At 33.3% G+C, this 19033-nt stretch overlaps 1 protein-coding gene across 1 annotated transcript; it reads left to right on the top strand.

Moving 5' to 3' along the window:
• Positions 1-15885: 15885 nt before the first annotated feature.
• Positions 15886-18245, top strand: LOC103488625 (zinc finger protein CONSTANS-LIKE 6). The gene is made up of 2 exons (XM_008447446.3): positions 15886-17106; positions 17796-18245. Exons 1-2 carry the CDS (start codon positions 16351-16353, stop codon positions 18045-18047), a joined length of 1008 nt encoding a protein of 335 aa, XP_008445668.1. The 5' UTR covers positions 15886-16350; the 3' UTR covers positions 18048-18245.
• Positions 18246-19033: the final 788 nt, after the last annotated feature.

The following is a 19033-nucleotide window of genomic DNA, read 5'->3' on the forward strand; positions in this document are numbered from 1 at the left end:
AACATATGAATACAATAAACTAGGGTATACACCCAAACATTCTCCCGCTTGTCCTAGTGCACAAACTCCATAAATCTAAACTCTTTAGGGGACCTTCAAGCAATTTAGCCATGAAGAACTTTGTAAACCTAGCAGCCATTATTTGCTTAACTAGTATCAAGGTTACTACAACGTCGCTATGATGCACAATTATCTAGACGAGGTAGTACAATTTCACTTTACGCTTTTTTACACTACTGCTCCTCCATTTAGAATGAATAATGATTCTGATGTAGACTTTCTAGCATCTTTGGAAATCAGAATCACTGTATCTGATAAGGATCATATCCTTAGCTCTATACACAAGCATGTAATCTTTTGATTTCTTAAACTATTTTAGAATATACTCAACAACAATCCATCCTTTTTGAAATTCTACATTTTATATCTAGACAACATTTTGTCTATATAAGATGCTTGAGTCATGACTAGTGATTTATTCTTGCGGTTTTGAATAATTTGGATCCCTAAACACATTACACATATCCAAATTTTTTATTTGAAATTGTGTAGCTAGCCATTTCTTGATGTTAGCTAGATAATCTACATCATTTATTGCCTATTTATAAGTTAATGGATCCTCTTAAATCATCATCAAGTATGACGATTTAGTTTTCAATAAAACTAGGTAACGGTCAGGCTGATGAACAATCCTCCCACTACTTCGAGGCACTCTCAACTCTTGAGAAGGATGTAATTAAGCAGATTTCCTAGTTTTATCAACTACTTTAGTAGATGAACTAGGTTTATCTATATCGTCTTTGAAAATCCTAATACTAATTTACTACTTGGTTTGATGATTTATGGTGAGGTTTTTTCTCTAAGAATCTGGTATTTGTCTATACAAATTCTTTATTCCTTGATGATGAAAGAGCAAAGCTCATCATACAGCAAACCATGTCTAATAAGGCTCAGTTTCTTTTTTCTGATACACCATTCTGCTTAGACGTACTAGATGCAGAGAGTTGTGACTGAATTCTGTGTTCTATCAAATATCTTGGAATCTTAAGTCCACATACTCTCCACCTCGATTTGATCAAAGTGTCGTTTTACAGTTTTACCTAATTCAATCTCAACTTTAGTCTTATATTCTCTGAGCTTTTCTAGAGAATCAGACTTGTGATGCAATAGGTAAATATGACCAAACCTTGAATAGTCATCAACAAAATTGATGAAATTTCATACTACCCTTGAACGTTGACATTCATTGGTCCATAGAGGTTCAAATGTACGAGTTCTGATGGTATTTTGCTTTTGAGCACCTTTTTTGATAATTTTTTTTTGTCATTATTCATTTTAAGATAAGACTTACATGAAGGTAAAGAGTTATCTTCTAAATAATGTAGAAGTCTACTATTAATCACTCTCCCAATCGCATTGAGATTTATGTGACCGAATCTTAAGTACTATATAGACGTTAGAAGAAACCTTTCTTTTTTATTTTTTCTTTTATGCTAAACATTTCAGTATTAAAGACAAATTTCGCTCCAAATGGTTTTAACTTATATAAGTTGTTTATAAGTAAACAGAACAAAAAATTGAATACTTTTTATAGAGAGATGAACATTTCGTTGATTTCAAAAATATTCTATACATTTATTCTGAAATACATGAAGCAGATATTAAATTTCTCTACTTCTTGAGAAGCATAAAAAATAACTTTAAGTATGATATATCTATCAGAACGACTTTAGATCTTCCACTGCTTCAAACGAGACAACCGCTCATGTTCCAAACTTTGAGGATGATCCTACATTCTACATTCTTTTTAAGAACTAGTTTCTTGAAATAGGAAGTAAATATTTGAATCTAGTATTCAAGTTGAAGTGTCATATTTGACTAAGCACGTTTATACAGCTAGTAAACCATATTTACCTTGTGCTTCTTCTTAGCTTTCTTATTAGCAAGGCTCTTTGGGAAATTCCTTAGCCAATGTCTATCCTAGTTGCAGTGGTAACATTTACCTTTAGCAACTTTCTTTCCCTTACTATTCTTGGGAGTCTTCCTCTTTTCCTTCTTCTTGATTTGTGAAGGTCCAACTTTAGTCTTAGAGGACGATTCTCCCATAAACTCTTTCTCTATGTTAACAACATTTTCTTCCACTTCCTTCCTCTTATCCATGGTAAGGTTCTGGAATCGCTAGAATTCATTTAGAAGAATTGTCAAGATGAACTCTATTTTATTGAGAGACACATTCGTCTGAAATGGTACAAAACTCTTTAGAAGTGATTGTAAAATAAAACTCACCTGATTTGCCTCATTGATGGGACTGCAATTTACTTCAGCAATATTGAAGTGCATCATCATGTCCAGAACATGTTCTCTAATAGAGGTCCCTTCCTTCATTTGCTTGGTGTAAATGTACTTAACTGCTTCGTGTCTTAGGGACCATGAAGGCTGACCAAACATCTCCATCAATTAATCCATAATCTCTTTAGTCGTTGGTAAGAATTCATGCTTCTTTGCCAAAACATCAGGCATGCTGGCAAGAATATAGACACCACCCTTTTCATTGACCCTAACCCATCGATCATATGTTTCCCGAACATTTTGGTTAGCATTTAAGGTCGGGGCTTGAGGATGTTCCTCAGTTAAGACAAATCTTAAATCATCTATGAATAGTATTGTATTTAGGTTTGATTTCCAAATCACATAGTTGTCGCCATTATTTTTCAGGAGCTAAGACTTGTACTATTGAGTTATTCATGCTGAAAAAAATAAAACATATTCTATTTAGTGAAAAACTATAATCCTTTAAGAATTAATTAATTTAGTAAATATTAATAGTATACCCATCATTATTATGTTTTGCAACTATATTTCAAAGGTTTAGAATAACCTCCACCGAAGGGTAGTTAATTACTCCTCCTTTAAACGAAGACAATCTTGACCAAATGCTAACTTTTGAATATCTCATACTCACATAGCACTTAGTTACCGCTACTTCGGTCAATAATATACTAACAACTTAGTAATTCTTGTAAGAGTAACCTTCCATTTTCAGATCTTAGAGATAAGAATCATTATGCTCCAAAAAGTGGAAAGTTAATATGAAAATCGATCAAAGAGACTATCCTTATAAGGAGTTTGCGGTGTTCCAAATCATATAATACAACCCTCCGAAGGGAACGTCACTCCAGGGTAGACAAGTAGGTGCATTATAGGAATCCCATGATGCAATCCTATGGAAGAGACTGTGGGATGTGTTGTCATATATCCCTTACCCATTTACTAGTTCCCTTATTCACCTTAACATTGATCCATGTAGACACTCTCCGAAGGGAGTCCGCTCCTATGCATCGCCCAAAGCCCTGCATAGATCTCACGATGTGAACTCTTAGGGACGTTAGAGCTAAAAGTATGCTACTTTTCTCTAGTTGAAGTGTTCTAAGACGATTTTAAAGGGTACTTAGAAAAATAGGATCATATTTAGGTTAACTTAAACATATCCTAAGTCTAGGTTAAACATCCGAGTATAACCCTTATACTGGATTTTAACCTACGATGTCTAGATGATAATCCAGTTTTATTACCTTACATCTCTCATGCATGCTCATAAAACTAGGTTAACTAGGCTCAAGAAATAATTACGATCTCCAGGTAGCAAATGTTTTGTAAACCATCAACTTAAGAACCTCCAACCTTAGCCATCTTATTTGACTTGTTGACAAGATCGAATCAGATGAGCCTTTTGTAACCAGTTTTACAAGATATCAATCTAATTTTAGGGAAAATTTGGAAAATATGTATTTAACCTAGGTGAGCATGCAACTTATCTTTGCGATAGTTTTTAAAAGTCTAATTTATTTTATAACTCTTATAAAACTATAGACAATAATCTATAACATACATTCAACATTATATAACCATTATATAAACAAATTAATTAATATGATTAATTAATTGGTTAATTAATTAAGTTAATTTTAATTAAATATGATTTAATTAAATTGATTAATTAATTAAATTGATTAATTAATTAAATAAATCCTTAATAAAACAAAAAATTTTCAAAAGTCCTCAAATATTTGAAAAATGATCTTTAAATAACCTAATCATTTAATTAGTTTACCTAAATTGAACACCTCACTTTCCACTTACAAGTAATGGAATTAATCACCATTCCAATTTCTCTTATTGGGCTTGGTGTGAATAGCATGAGCTTTCACATACCCCACTAAGATTTAGTGGGATTATCCGACAAAGTGTTGGATTTTTTCAATAACTTTAGTCAATGGGCAAAATGGTCATTTGACCATTTAAGTCAAAGTCAATCTTTGACTTTTTCAAGTCAACAGTCAACAGTTAACATTTTGACTTTTTATCATTTTGTCCGTCTTGACTAATCCCGACCTCTCGAGCATGAATCTACATTCCTTTTTCTGAAAATCAAATCACATTTGAATATAAAGTCAGTCAAACTTTGACTTTTTACAACCTTAACCATTTCCATCAATTCTGAACTTTTGAATATGAATCCTTATTCATATTTTTGGGTACATACTCATGTTTAAACGTAAAGCTCTATCTTAAAGTTATAACCGACGACTATATCACATATACTTATTATTTTCTCTCTCTTTACCTAATTCGAACAATTCGAATTAATCCAACATATTATTCTAAATTAATTCCATATGAGCTAGCAAGGAAACCTAATGGACCTACTGGTCATGGGCTCCAATGATCCGATATTAACTGGCTTAACCCTTTTAGACAAATTAACATCTGTTAACTAACGGTTATTCCCCTAAAGCCTTGTAGTTGTACTCCTCTCACTATAGATATATTTTTGTCCATCTGATATAACCATGATTAGTAAGTTAATCCTTCACAGGTTGTACGTAATCTCAGCTGAGTCAAAATATCGTTTTACCCTTGAGACTACATCTTGTTCCTTAAGTCTCATTAATTCACTATTGAACAATTGGTTTTAAGGTCCAATCTATAAACCGAATCCCACTTCAGCCAATGAGAGGATGGGGCCCATTGTTCAAGACTTGGATTTAGTTCTTAAGAGAACAACCTATCTACTAACTTTAAAAGTGAGTGAATTCCGTCTTGTACCCTATGTTCCTAGCCATCCGCATGATCTTACCTCTGAAATAGGAGGCTTATTGGGCCAACGTCATTGAGCTGACCTCACCTATGCAAATCTTAGGATAACTCCATTTGAACAGAAGTTCATAGTTAGCTCAGGATTAAAATTAAGTTACCTAGGTCATCATAATCGACATAGTCAGATTTATTTACACAACGGTGTTATAACTTAAAAGTGACTACTTCATGGTTCAAGTCTTATGAAAACTCTTTACATAGGATGTCCCCACTTTCATGTCTCTACATGTACGATTTATGATCACATTTTTTGTACTAATTACGAAGCGGGCCGCATCCATAGCGTCCCCAGAATAAGGCGCCTAACCTTATTCATATACTATAGATCATTTGGGCAATAAACTCGAACTTGATCCACATTTATGTCTCTACATAAAGTTCAAGTCTACACTAGATAGCCTTGAGACCTTAGTTTATTGGATTTAACATTATAGTATTTTATTTTCACTAACAAGTCCTCAATAACTACTTTATTAAATAGAATATGATTTAAATTACAAATTACGAGTTTTAGGACATAAATTCCAACATTGATGACCTACATCCACGAAAAAGAGGAGTTTATTTTTTTTGAAGCTACAAAGATGAGTGATTGTTCTTCTTTTACAATATTTTTCACACATATATGAATTTGTGAGATGAGCATAGATTTGTTACAAAGTAGTTGTAAACTATAAAATAATTTTTGTAGAGATGTTGGAAATAAAAAATCTTCAAATTCATAATACAACTATGAATGAAATTGAAAATACATAAAGGAAAGAAAAGGGATATGTGTCAAGTTGTGGAGTGCAATCTCTTGCATTCTTTGGTTTCATATTTTTCTGTTGTAAGAATGTTAGGGGAATGAAAATGGAGAACTCCATCTTTATTTTCAGAGAAGAACTAAGTTCTCACCTAGAAATTCAAAGAAAATATAGAAAAAATGGGATGAAAATGGCAGAAGTGCAGAGCTTTAGGAAGATGATCTATAAAATGTACATGTTGATTTCGAGTTCTTAGGATCTATTTATCAACTTTGAAGGCAACATCTTCACACTCATTTGACATTAAAAATAAATTATCTACCTCAAACTACAAGAAATTATGAATATCTTGATGTCGATTTAAACTTTCGGGAGAAAAGGCATCAAGAGATACTATATCTCTCAACACAATAAACGGCTTGTGCGAAATTGCGCATCTCCCGACACATAAGGTTATGCATCGACAGGTAGAGGCAAACTCCCGATGCTTTAACAAAGGCATCGATCAATAGTGAGGAACATTCGACGCATTACTAAAGGAGTTGGAAGTATCCTTATATCTACTGACGCGTGCAGTGAGGCATCAACGGAAAGAAATCGTTTCAGTAATCATTGTGTATCTCCCTACGCCATGCATGTATGCGTCACGAGTTATAAGGGTAAACTCGACACGTTCAGTAATATGTTGGGAGTAGTGGAGAACTTCTAATGCTTATCGTGGTGTTCTTAAGTTTTAATGTTGCACTTACAAAATAAAGAATTCCATTATGTAATTTAGAGATTGATATGAACAATAAGTTTATTAGTTTCTGACATGGAAAAAGCGAAATTAATCACTTGCCCTTTGTGTTGTTGATACTTTAATGAAAGATTTTGGTAATTGAATTAATCCTCCATTGTTCTTGCTGGTTTTGGTGTAGTATTTAGGCTTGAAATCAGTGTTTTTGAAAGTGCTTAGAGTGCCACACTAAAGTAAAATAGTCATTGCGAACTTATAAATGTGAGGTCTAAATTTGTTTTAGGTCCTCTCAACTCCATTTTTGCTAACTTTCACTGATCAAAACTATTAATCTTTTAGGTTTTTAATGATGAACAAGGATTGGATCAAACTTAGAAATAAATTGTAGGTTGAGTATAGAGAGTATAAAGAGGGAGTGTCCCAATGTTTAGAGGGTGCAAAGTTTCATGTTGATGATTACGAACGAACAAGGTGTCAATGCAAGAAATATATAGACTCGATTTGGGAATTATTATATGGTGTGGAGCGACATCTATTAATAGTTGAAATATCCATCTCCTATACAGACTGGGTGTATCATGGAGAGCCAGTAAAATTGCATAGACATTTAAAAAGAGTTGATGAAGAAACTTGCAACCGTTTTGAAGAAAAAGGTTTAGAAGGAGTTAACTATTGTTACATTTGTATGTAGAAAGAGTCAAAGTTGATAGGTTGGGTTGTTATGGGACAGTTTGATCATGGAGTGAGTTTGAGGGGGGGGGGGGGAGACTTAAACGTCACTTTGAAGGTATCTCAATTTCATTGTTACCTTGGGTGGGTCACGCTAAAGTTAGTTTTTGTGTAAAGAGTTTGTATTCTATTGTTTGTTACATTTGTTCATAGAGTCAAAGTTGTTACATTGGGTTCTTAAGAGATAGGTTGATGTTGGAGTGAGTTCTATGGGTTGTTATGGAATGGTAGGTTGATTATGGAGTTAAGTTCTATTATTGTTACTGAAAAAGTTTTTTTTTTTTTTTTTGCATTCATTTAGGTTTATTTGAAGTTTAAACCATGTATTTTACTTTCATGTGATTGTAGGTGTGGACTTGTTTGAAGATGACGTCTGGTGATGAGAGATGATGTATTTTTCTTTTTCATGTATTTGTTTCAAACGAACATTGTAAAACTCTTTTTTCTTTTTTACTAATATATTCTAATTTTGTAAATTAAACTTTCGTATTTCAATGTAGTTATTAATTTTGTGTTTGGTTTGTTTGAAACTTTTATTGAATTTAAATTGAATCGGAACTAAAAAAAGTACCATAGGTTAAAAAATGAAGATAATAATTGAAAAAAATAAAAAAAACATTGTCTTCTGATGCACACAAGTGATCGGAGTTGTTACCCACGCCCGATGCTTCTAGTAGGTGTCAGATAGAAGATCTTCGGACACTTTTGAACTAGCGTTGGGATAGTGGCACTCCCGACACCATGCGTAAAAGCGTCAGGAGTTCTTTACTCTCGACACGCTTCATTCCTGCATCCGGAATTAAGAATGTCCAACGTCGCTTCATGGCTGCATTGACGGGCCTCTATGCATATGGAGATCCTTTTTTAACTCATTTTTGATATATATCCCGATGATTGGATACATTGGGAGAGTCACAATTTCTTGTAGTGTCACTACACTTCTTTCTTGTGTCATTCTAGTTGTTGACTAGCATCTTTGTTGACATTCCATCAACTCATTTGTCTCTTAGCAATTCTCATCACGTGATTTATTTTTTATTGCGTTCTTAGTTGTTTGAGAACATGATTTGGTCACCTGATGCAACTTTCCTTCATTATTGTAAATTAAAATCCATTAAAACTTATATTTATAAAATTATCAGATACTCATGTGTTCTAAAATTTTAGTGAGGGGTTCTTTCACATAGAATATAGATGTTAGACGACACAACTTAACAATCACAGAGATAATAGCAAATCAACAGAAAGAGAAACAATCAATAATACATCGAAGTTTGTAATCCAGTTTGGTGATAAAACACCTACGTTTGGGGGTCAGAGTGCAAAGGATAGAGAGCCCACTAATATAATCAAGTTAACCAATTACAATGTTGTACTTGTCTATAGATAATAAAGATTACAGTGGCAACCATATAACCTAACTCATCTAAACACCAAGGGAAACGCCTAGGGTCTCCCTAGATGTAAAATTCCTAGCTTCTCTCTCGTAATTACACTCTTCCTAAGTCTGATGATATATTAGTGATGTAGACCTTAGGCTCCCTCTAAGCGTGTGAGACTAGCTCTTTCACTTGTGAAGTTAAATTTCCTTCTTTTTTGTGAACTCCTTTCACTTGAAAATTTAGGCCCCCCTAAGTATATGAAAACTTTCTTCTCATACGATCATATTTTATGGTTCCTCGAATATATTTTCCTTAGACTCACCTTGAGGACATATATACTTATTTTTGGAAATCAATATGAACTTTGTAAGAACAATGCAAAAGATTTGGTACCACACTCGAAGATAACTCTCATCTTCAAGTGCACACGCTATAACAAGTAATTATCAAACTCACAAAAAAATACGTAAGTCAACCTTAGAAAAGAAGGCTTCTTGCCTTTAAAATGGACAGTGAAATTATGAAAAATATCCCCATAGAAAATCGACGAATCACTAGTAAATGAAAAAATCATAGCATAAATAAACTACATAGCAAGATAAATATGGAAGAAAATAATCTTCATAATTAACATCTGTCATGGCTTGCCCCAAACGCCACTTCCTACGACAAGATGGGGGTGTGCCACCTAGACACCCACCGTGTCCCTCACAGAGAGATGACATGATGAACGCCTAGTAAGCAGAATAACTCACTTTAACTTGTCTCATTACGAAGCCTTCGCCTCGAACCTTAGAGACTTACTTATCGCAACGAAAAATATGTAATCTTTAGACTTTACTTCATTGCCTAATGCTCTTGCCATAACACAATTCTTACTAAGCAGTAAAATACAATTAATAAGCAGTGAAATGAACATAACTTCTTCCTTTATTAACTTAACACTTTACATGAAGTTCACACTTAACAGTTACATTCCTTTTCTCGCAAGGCACATAAATAAACCTACGTTCTGATCTACACGTCTTTCTTCATCCACATTAATATTGCTCCTTACAACATTTAAAGGTGTAAGGACCTTATTTTCATCCTTCTCTTCGGCCGCCCAACAATCATTTTAGGGACAACCTTTAGGGCTTCATTTCCCTCGCCCAGTCCTTTCAAACTCATCGTCTTTAGCCTCACCAACCTTAAAGCGTCAAGCGACCTTTCTTTAATCTGAGCTATAGTCCTTGGCGTTAAAAAGTGAAGTTCTTACCTAAAGACTCCTTAAATGAAAGATAGGATAACACAACTTGCTCATCGCATAAGTTTACATAACAACCCGGCTTACATTCCTTTACTTGGCTTTTGCGCCAAACACCCTAGAGAGGGAAAACTTAAAACGTAAGTTAAAGACGTAGTGAGTGATGGACTTAGGAAATACCTTTTTGGGGAATGCAATAGATTCAACAACAACAATCTTAAACCCAAGAACATAAGTATTTCAATGCATCACCACAAATTCTCAACACAAATACAAACATAGTTTGTGCAATAGTGCCACGTGCTCAGTGCAAAGAACAGTCACCAATAACTGTCGAGACCTGGGATTCTCCCATTCACATCTAATCGCCTAGACCTGGAATTCACTTTCAGTAGTGTCTCATTGCCTAGACCTGTGACACGCTTCATCAACATCACACAATAGACCTGGAATTCACTTTCACAAGCATCACACGATTGAATTGGGATTTCTACAAGCATCTCGTAAGAATCTCAATCTCATCGCTGACCTGAGATTCACTTTTACTAGAGCCTTATCGCCTAGACCTAAGATTCACTTCACCATCATCACGCGATATACCTGGGATTCGCTTTCACCAACATCTCTTATTTCATTCCTCGCCTAGATTTGAGGTTCACATTTACCAGCATCTAGCATCAAGAACACGACTCAAACTCACTCAGACCTGGCATTCACTTCTACCAGCATTCATCCGCATAGACTTGGGATTTACTTTCACCAGCGTCTTGCGATAAATCAATCACCATTATTTGTTACATAAACAACATCAACATCAAATGAGAGACATTAGATTAGCATATCACACATAATACTGATATCACACAACAGACATCAACAAAAGGATTTCACAAGAAAGCTTTTCATACAAACATTCATAAAAAATTTCCTTTCGTTTGTAAAGATCATAATTACAACGTTTATGTGATAAACAACATATATTTATTCAGAAAATCATTCATTCAAGAAAACGTTTATGAACAAACAATCATTTTTTAGGATGACTCACAATAACACTTAGCCTTAACTCTTTCTCCCTTTAACATTCAGATTTCTGTTCTTGCCTAGTGGTTTCCCTCAACCGACTTTTCAACACTCTGAAATCTCCTCTCAACAACTGAGTAAAAAGTTTAACATTTTTTTGTCCTTTCTTCCAGTCTTTGGTCTTATATATAACGATGTTTCACAGCCAAGGGTCACCTCCATGCTTTACACGTGTCACCTTACTGTTTTGCCTCACCTATGTAGCCAACCTAAATTTGCCACGTAAGCTAAACATTAGTCACAATTAGACATTTTTCTTAAGATGCCAACCTTATCTCCTTGGAAAGCAAAACATCTTTAAATTGTCTGACTTTTGTCTTGGGAAGCAATAAACATTTACTTTCTTAGAGGACCATCTAGTCACTTCAACCAAACACCTACCTCATTGCCATACTCTTAGGCTACGTACTTCCCTACGCATTACTACCTCAATTGCCTAGTTCTTAGAGTTAAATACAAACTTCTTCTACGCCAGCAACCTTAACACGTTACCTACTTCACGCGATGGCTCAAATACTTCTCTTTACATTACCCTTTCTTCAATCGCATCCTTCTTTGCAGAATGCCTCTTCCTACACTTAGTCAAAATAGTTTATCTCGTTGGAGTTCTTCTTCAACGGGACTTACTTTTGGATCATGGCCTTACAACATCTTCCTAAAAAACTTTAGAGACACAAGATCTCACTCTGAAACACATTTTGAGACAATCTAAAAACAACTCAAGAGCAAGCGCTAGAAACTTTAAACAAAATGTACTTAGCCAATATTAAGGCACTAACATGTCCTCTCCATCATCACGAAGATGACGATCTATTCTTCTCATGGATGATAAAATCGATCAACTTCATAGTATGTTCGATCGCTTTACCATAATAAACGATACGTGTAAGTGATTTTCACAAGTTTGCACCGAACTATTGATTTGACAATTCATCAAGGTATTTATGGTAGAAGTTAATGTTGATAGTTGAAGAACTTCAGGGTGTGAGTGGAAGTTGCCCATAAACTTTTTGATGGTTTATCAACATGTGACAAATAAGAAAAAGTCTTGAAATGTGATGATACTCCAAGTGGTCTATACTCTATATGGTGAAGTAAGTCATAGTTCTTTGAGTTGAAACAATTTTTGATTATCGATGAAATTATCAATAGATGTTGCAAGGATTGTGAATTCTTTAAAAATCTTGCTAAGGTGAAATTTGTTGGGTTTTCAAAAAAAATATTTGAAGAGGAATTGTTATACACTGTAAAAGTTCACAAAAGTAATAAGTTCCAAACACTATAAAAGAAGTGGCCTTTGATTCCAATTTATATCAGTTAACATTTTGCACATGCAATGTGCACTCTAGTTAAAATTGGGAAAAAAAAGTGTAAGCGGTGTGAAACTATGTTTTGAGAAGTATCCTTATAATTTAGAATTGGGAAGAGATTCATTATCTGTGATTGTAACAACTTTTCGTATAATATCTTCTTTGTTGTGGGTGGTTTTCTCTGAATTTGGAGTTTACTACGTAAATTCTTATGTTTGATAGTTTTATAGGTAGAAGCGATTATGTTTTCTCCAACATATCTAAAGTGATGTATCCTTTTGTCTATGGTGTGATCTAAATTATAAATATAAAATACCATGATTTAACAATAGAAATATGTTTGAACAAAATAATAATTTGCACTACCATTACAACTATTCGAGGAAAAATGATTAGGTAGTGAATAGATCATATATTCTACATTCGATCATGATTTAAAATATTGTAGAATATAGAACACCATGACTTGTTATATGGAGATATGTTTGAATAGATAATAAGCTATTTTCTATTTAAAACTTCAAAATAAATTATTGGAAAACTTTCCTAAATATAACAAAGTACTGGAATATTTACTGTCCGTGTAACAAAGCCCATAAAGTTAACCATTTTTTATATATTAAAGGTTTGTCCTTCCATCTTTTTCTCCTCTCTGCGATTTTTTTATCGTCTTTCTCTATACTCTCCTATTTTACCTGCGATTTCTTCCATCTTTTTCTTTTTTAGATTTGGGTAACCAAATCTATTTCGTTCTATCGTCTTTCTTGTTTTTCTGTGCATGTCTTTCTTCTTCTTTTTTTTTTTTTTTTTATACACTACATGCATCTTATCGTCTTTCTTCTTTTCTTTTCTTTTTTTACGTTTACAAATATGAAGGATGGTGTATAAAGAATCTTGAAAAAATTGGTTATACATTTAAATTAGGGTAACCAAAACTAAAAGATTGTGTATAAAGAATATTGAAAAAAAATCGTTTATATCAAATTTTGAAAAAAAAAATCGTTAGTCAAATCTAAACGATCGTATACTAAATTTTGAAAAAAAAATCATTTAGACGATCGTGTAGTCAAATCTAAACGATCGTATACCAAATTTTGAAAAAAATGGTTTAGATTTGGGGTATCCAAATCTAAACGATCGTGTAGCCAAATCTAAACGATCGTGTAATCCAATTAATTAAACAATCGTGTAACCAAATTAAATGATAGAATTGAAAAAATAAATCTAAACGATCGTCTACCAAACAATAGTCAAATCTAAACGATTGTCTACAAATCGCGTTATCAAATATATTACGCGCATTGTTGACGGGTCATTTTTGGTATTTTACATGGTGGGCCTTTGGGCTTCTTCCATTTTCGGAATTGTTCTATATAGTGTAAATACTTTGTCGCTTTTTATATTTTTGAAAAGACCCCTAAATTATTCCTATTTCATTTTTATCTTCGAACAATTACAAGCATCTAAATCCAACGATGTAGAAGAACCATTTCACTATCTCTTGAAAAAGTAGGGGGGTTTTCAAATATAGTAAAATAAATTAAAATATTTACGAACTATAACAAAATTTTGGATTCTATCAACGATAGAAAACTGAAAAACTTTTATCACTGTCTATTAATGTTATTGATAGAAATATATCCTGTCTATCAATGTTTATTATTGATAGAATTTGAAAATTTGTTGTATTTTGTAAATATTTGATCAAATTTCCATATTTCCCAAAAAAATATGTATTAAAATAGAACTATATATAGATTTTTCACGTAACACATAAGGGCTAGTATTGAAAAAAAAAGTTAAAAATGGAAAAGAAAAGATAAGTATGAAATACAAAGAAATCTTGTATAAGAGTCGCACGATAAAAATAAATGAGTGAACTTTAGTATAGGAATATCTTTAATGGGTAAAAACGTATGATAATAATATTTTGAGGAGGAATTCCCTATTTTGTAATAATACAAAACTTATATAGTATTATGTATCAGTTAGTTTAAAAATCCACACTATCTTACCCAAAAAAACAAAAATATATATTGAAATGAATGAAACATTCTCAGGAATATCTTACATACATTTGTAATAAGGCGTAAGAATTACTCCATACAATTTTTTCGAATGACTATGGAAGCGAAAGTTGAAAAAGATGGGTTATTAATTATTGTTTTTGGGGAGGGCGGTTATGTGTAGAATTTTAATTTTGAAAGATAGAAAGAATAATTTGAAGAGGGACCAAAATGGACCCATTATTTAAGCTTGAAACAAGAACTGAACTCTTTAAGTGAGAAAAGATAGAGAGACAGGGAGAGAGAGAGAAAGCAAGAAAATAGCCCACAAAAAAACAAGTCATATTCAAGTTGAAAACTAAATGGGTTCATTTTCATATGGTGTACCCCACCATGGAAATCCTTGGGATTAGAGAGGTAGCCAATGAGAATACAGAGATTAGGATTATATTTAAGGTGTCAACCAATGAGAAAATAGATAAGACCTTAGTATGGCTCCCATACCCCCACAAAGTAAAAAAAGAGAGAGAGAGAGAGAGAGAGAGATTTCTATCTGTTTGTTATTGCATGGATAACCTTCAAAGTGCAAAGGCTTGAAAGACACATCGGTATTCAAATAGAGTGTAAAAAGAGCAAGACGATGTGGGTCATAGCCCTTAAAGCGAAAACAACAAAACATACTCTTCCCGAACCCTCCACTCCTTTTGTTCTTCTTTTCCACTTTATTTTCATTTACAATTTCTTTTTTCCTTTTCTTTCTTTTTTGTATATATATATATATATATTTTTGTTTCTCTAAATAATTTATCAGATGCAATAATTACACAAAACTCCACTCGTAAATTGTAGGAATTGTTATAAGGCGCATCCCAAATACTTAACACAAATTTAAGACGATTGAATCTACTAATGAAGAAAAATGCACAATTATATATGATGATTCCTACTAGCTAGCTAGTCATTAAGGCTCTAATATTTAAGTTAATAGAGTGTGTATTCAAGTGTGTCAACGTAAGGTTTAGGAGAGTATAGAACTCAAGTAGGACCTAGTTAAAATTTTCATTTGGGTTAATATATTTTTTGTTCTTGCTAGATCAAAAGAAGTTGAATTAGGATAGTAAATATAATGTTCTCATAGTTGGGGATTACCTATTAGGGATGAGCTTGGGCATGTTGAGAAAGTGACCAAAGTCACACACATCGGTTAAATAAGGAAAAAATCACAAAATTAAAGATATTTTTATTGGCATGTGAGGTTTTATACCGAAAATGAATTATACCCTATATAATTATATGATTGACCAAAAAGTTTAAGCTTATGGATAAATGTAAATTTTATATCATATCATCTAATACTTTTCCTCAATTATGGGAGGTTGAAATATAAATAAGACCCAACAAGGAAAATGAATATTAATTTTGGAAACAATAACATTCAATGATCTCAAAAACTATAAACACATAGGAAGGCCTGTAGTTCGAAAGTAAGGCTATTTATTGTATTTAGACTTGTAGCCTTTATTAGTTTAAAAAAAAGAAAAAGAAAAGAAAAGCATAGTCGTACAATATCTACAATTCGAATCCCCCTCAATCTAATTATACTAAAGAAAATGATATATATCTTACCGTTTTTGATGGTAGAAGAGTAAGTTGCAGTAAGGAAGGAGTAAGTCGATAAAGAAAGTGATTGTTATTGTTTTTTTTAATCCAATTTTAAATATATTGATAAAAGAATAAATTTATGTATATATAATTGGGATTTGGGTCCTTGCAGTGTGGGCCATGACTATGACACGCTGGGCGTCTCTTAAGTTAAAGCAACAACGCCAACATTTTTTCGCGAACTCACTGCTGTGTCTGACTACATTGTTGCTACTTCACCCTCCCCCCTTTCTCTTTGATTTTCTTACTCCAAAATTCATAAATCTGCACAAGAAACAAGGTTGAATGAAATGATGTCAAGAAAAAACATAGCAAACGCAGTAGGCGGAAAGACCGCAAGAGCCTGCGACAGCTGCGTTCGTAGACGAGCACGATGGTACTGCGCCGCAGACGATGCCTTCCTCTGCCAATCATGCGACACCACTGTTCATTCCGCCAACCCTTTAGCCCGTCGCCACCAACGCCTTCGCCTAAACTCCTCCAATTCACCTACCCTTAATTCCCCATCTTGGGTTTCCGGTTTCACCCGCAAACCTCGCACCCCACGCCCCCGCCCAAAATCCAACGACCTCATCCACGTCTCGGTCGTTCCAGAGACTGACGACGCCACCTCCCACGAAGACGAACATCTAGAGGATCAATTGTTGTATAGAGTGCCTACTTTGGACGTGAATGTATCGGATTTTGGTGGGGATGTGGAGAAGAATTTGGAGAGGGAGTGGTTCGATATAGAGGAGGAGTTGGGTTTTGTTAAAGTGGAGGAGAGTTGTTGGAGAATTGGGGAGGGATTTGATAGTGATCAGGTTGATTTCTTGATGGATTTTGAGGAGATTAAGATACCTCCTCTTGTAGTTGGTGTTAAAAATGAAAGACATGAAGATAATGAAGATGATGAATCTGGAATAACCAACAAGAACAAAAGGAGAGTATTGAGTTTGCGATTGGATTGTGAAGCTGTGATTGCGGCTTGGGGTAATCTTCAGTCTCCTTGGACAAATGGACAACGCCCTGATTTTGATCCTGACCAACCTTGGCCCAACTCCATGGTTTTCTTCCTACCTTTTCTCTACAAAAATTACACATTTCTTTACTCTAATCATTTCATTTTTTATTTTCTGTTTTCACATTCTCTTTATATATATATATATATATATATACAGTTTTAGAATTGGAACCTGGTTTTAAAAAATTATTTATTTTTAAATTTTCAGATGTTGAGATTGTTTTTATAACACTAGTTAGTAATGGAATAATGAAATTTCATTTTTTTTTTCTACTCTCTCCCTCTCATTCAAATCCTTGAAAAACGGTAGTAGTAGTGTTTAATAATTTGAAAACATGTTATTTAGATTTATTTTGATAATGGTATAGTTTTTTGTTTACAAAATTGAAGCCGAAATTTTGAATATTTGTATATTGTTTTTGAATTCAATTTAAACTAAAGTAAGCAAAAGTTTAAAATAACTAAAAAAGGTATATTTGATAGCTAATATATTCTTATTATTTATTTCGAAAATTAAGCTCATTATAAGCACTACACTTTAAAATCTCTATAATTAAGAAGAAAAAAAAAAAGACATCATTTTAAAATAAATAGAAGATAGAAAATAGAAAAGAAAATGATGATTATTACTTACACATACCTTTTTATAAGAAACATGTGTAGGGAATAATAGGGATGAACTAATAAGTAAATGTTGTTAAAAATGTAAATGTGTGAGAGATGTGTTGGCAGGAGGTATGCGAAGTGAGGTACGGGCAGAGGTGTGGAGAACATGGGTTACGGACGGCGGCAATGGGTGACGGAGGGAGGGAGGCACGTGTGTCACGGTACAGGGAGAAGCGGCGGACGAGGTTGTTTTCCAAGAAAATAAGGTATGAAGTAAGGAAATTGAATGCGGAGAAGAGGCCCAGAATGAAAGGGAGGTTTGTGAAGAGAACTCCTTTTCCTCCACAGCCAACTCTTCCCTTTATTACTATTAATTAAACACCCTAAGTTCCAAAATCTTCAATCAAACTTCATTCCCATGTACACTACCAAATTCATATATACTACTCTCTTCTCCCTACTCTTAGTCACAAATAAGTTCTATCATATTTAACTTGTATAAGCTTTTTGAAAGAGCTTATAACATCAATTAGTTTTCTTATATTATATCTAATCTTCATATCTTTTGATTCCTTACTTACTCTCTTCTCTTTGTACTTATTAATAAAGTATACTGATCCAAAAATTTGAATCTTGTTTACTCGGCTTCATTTATGTTCTATTTACCTCATTCATATATTTAATTAATTTCTTCGTTTTTAAATAAAAGGTTTCATTTACTTCTTCACCTCTTATTGTAAAAATCCAGCCAAAAAAACCGTCGAACATTGCACTTAATTTACAATAATAAATTCTCTTTGAACTAAAAGAAAAATATTACCTAAAAAAGAAGATTAAACATCACAACGCAACCTCCAATCAATAATTAAGTAAATGAGATACTATAGCAGGGAGAGTTCAGAAAATTATAGTTAACATCTTCTAGAGTTATAAAAGGTCAATATAGATAAAGCTACATGACTTAGGGTTTCTCCTTTTTCTCTTTTGAGTTTGGACTCCCTTGTTCCAAAGATTTTATACCCACTATCGCAAGGTCTGCAAATTGCACACCCTCGACCAAGAAAGGTTTGCATTGACCTCAATACTGATCAGGCGAACTAGGGTCATTTTTCCCTGGTTTTTATCTAATTCCAATTCTAGTAATACTTAAAGATGTATTTGGTTTAATTTTTGAAGTGTGTAATTTTGAAAATAACTCGTTATAAAAAAGAAGGTTAAAAGTATTTGACAACTAGCTTCTTGATTTTAAACAAATTTTTGTATGGGAGAGAGTTCTAATAAAATTGACTTCTTTTAAATCCAGTATTTTCACTGGTCAATACAACATGCCTTAATTTTAGTAACTATTTGGATTTAATTATTTT

This window comes from Cucumis melo, chromosome 3, assembly GCF_025177605.1.
Source record: "Cucumis melo cultivar AY chromosome 3, USDA_Cmelo_AY_1.0, whole genome shotgun sequence".
Classification (NCBI taxonomy): Eukaryota; Viridiplantae; Streptophyta; class Magnoliopsida; order Cucurbitales; family Cucurbitaceae; genus Cucumis; species Cucumis melo.

Coding starts and splice junctions, on each gene's coding strand:
- LOC103488625 (XM_008447446.3), top strand. CDS start 16,351: ATGATGTCAAGAAAAAACATAGCAAACGCAGTAGGCGGAAAGACCGCA. Junction 17,107..17,795: donor AACCTTGGCCCAACTCCATG/GTTTTCTTCCTA, acceptor ATGTGTTGGCAG/GAGGTATGCGAAGTGAGGTA.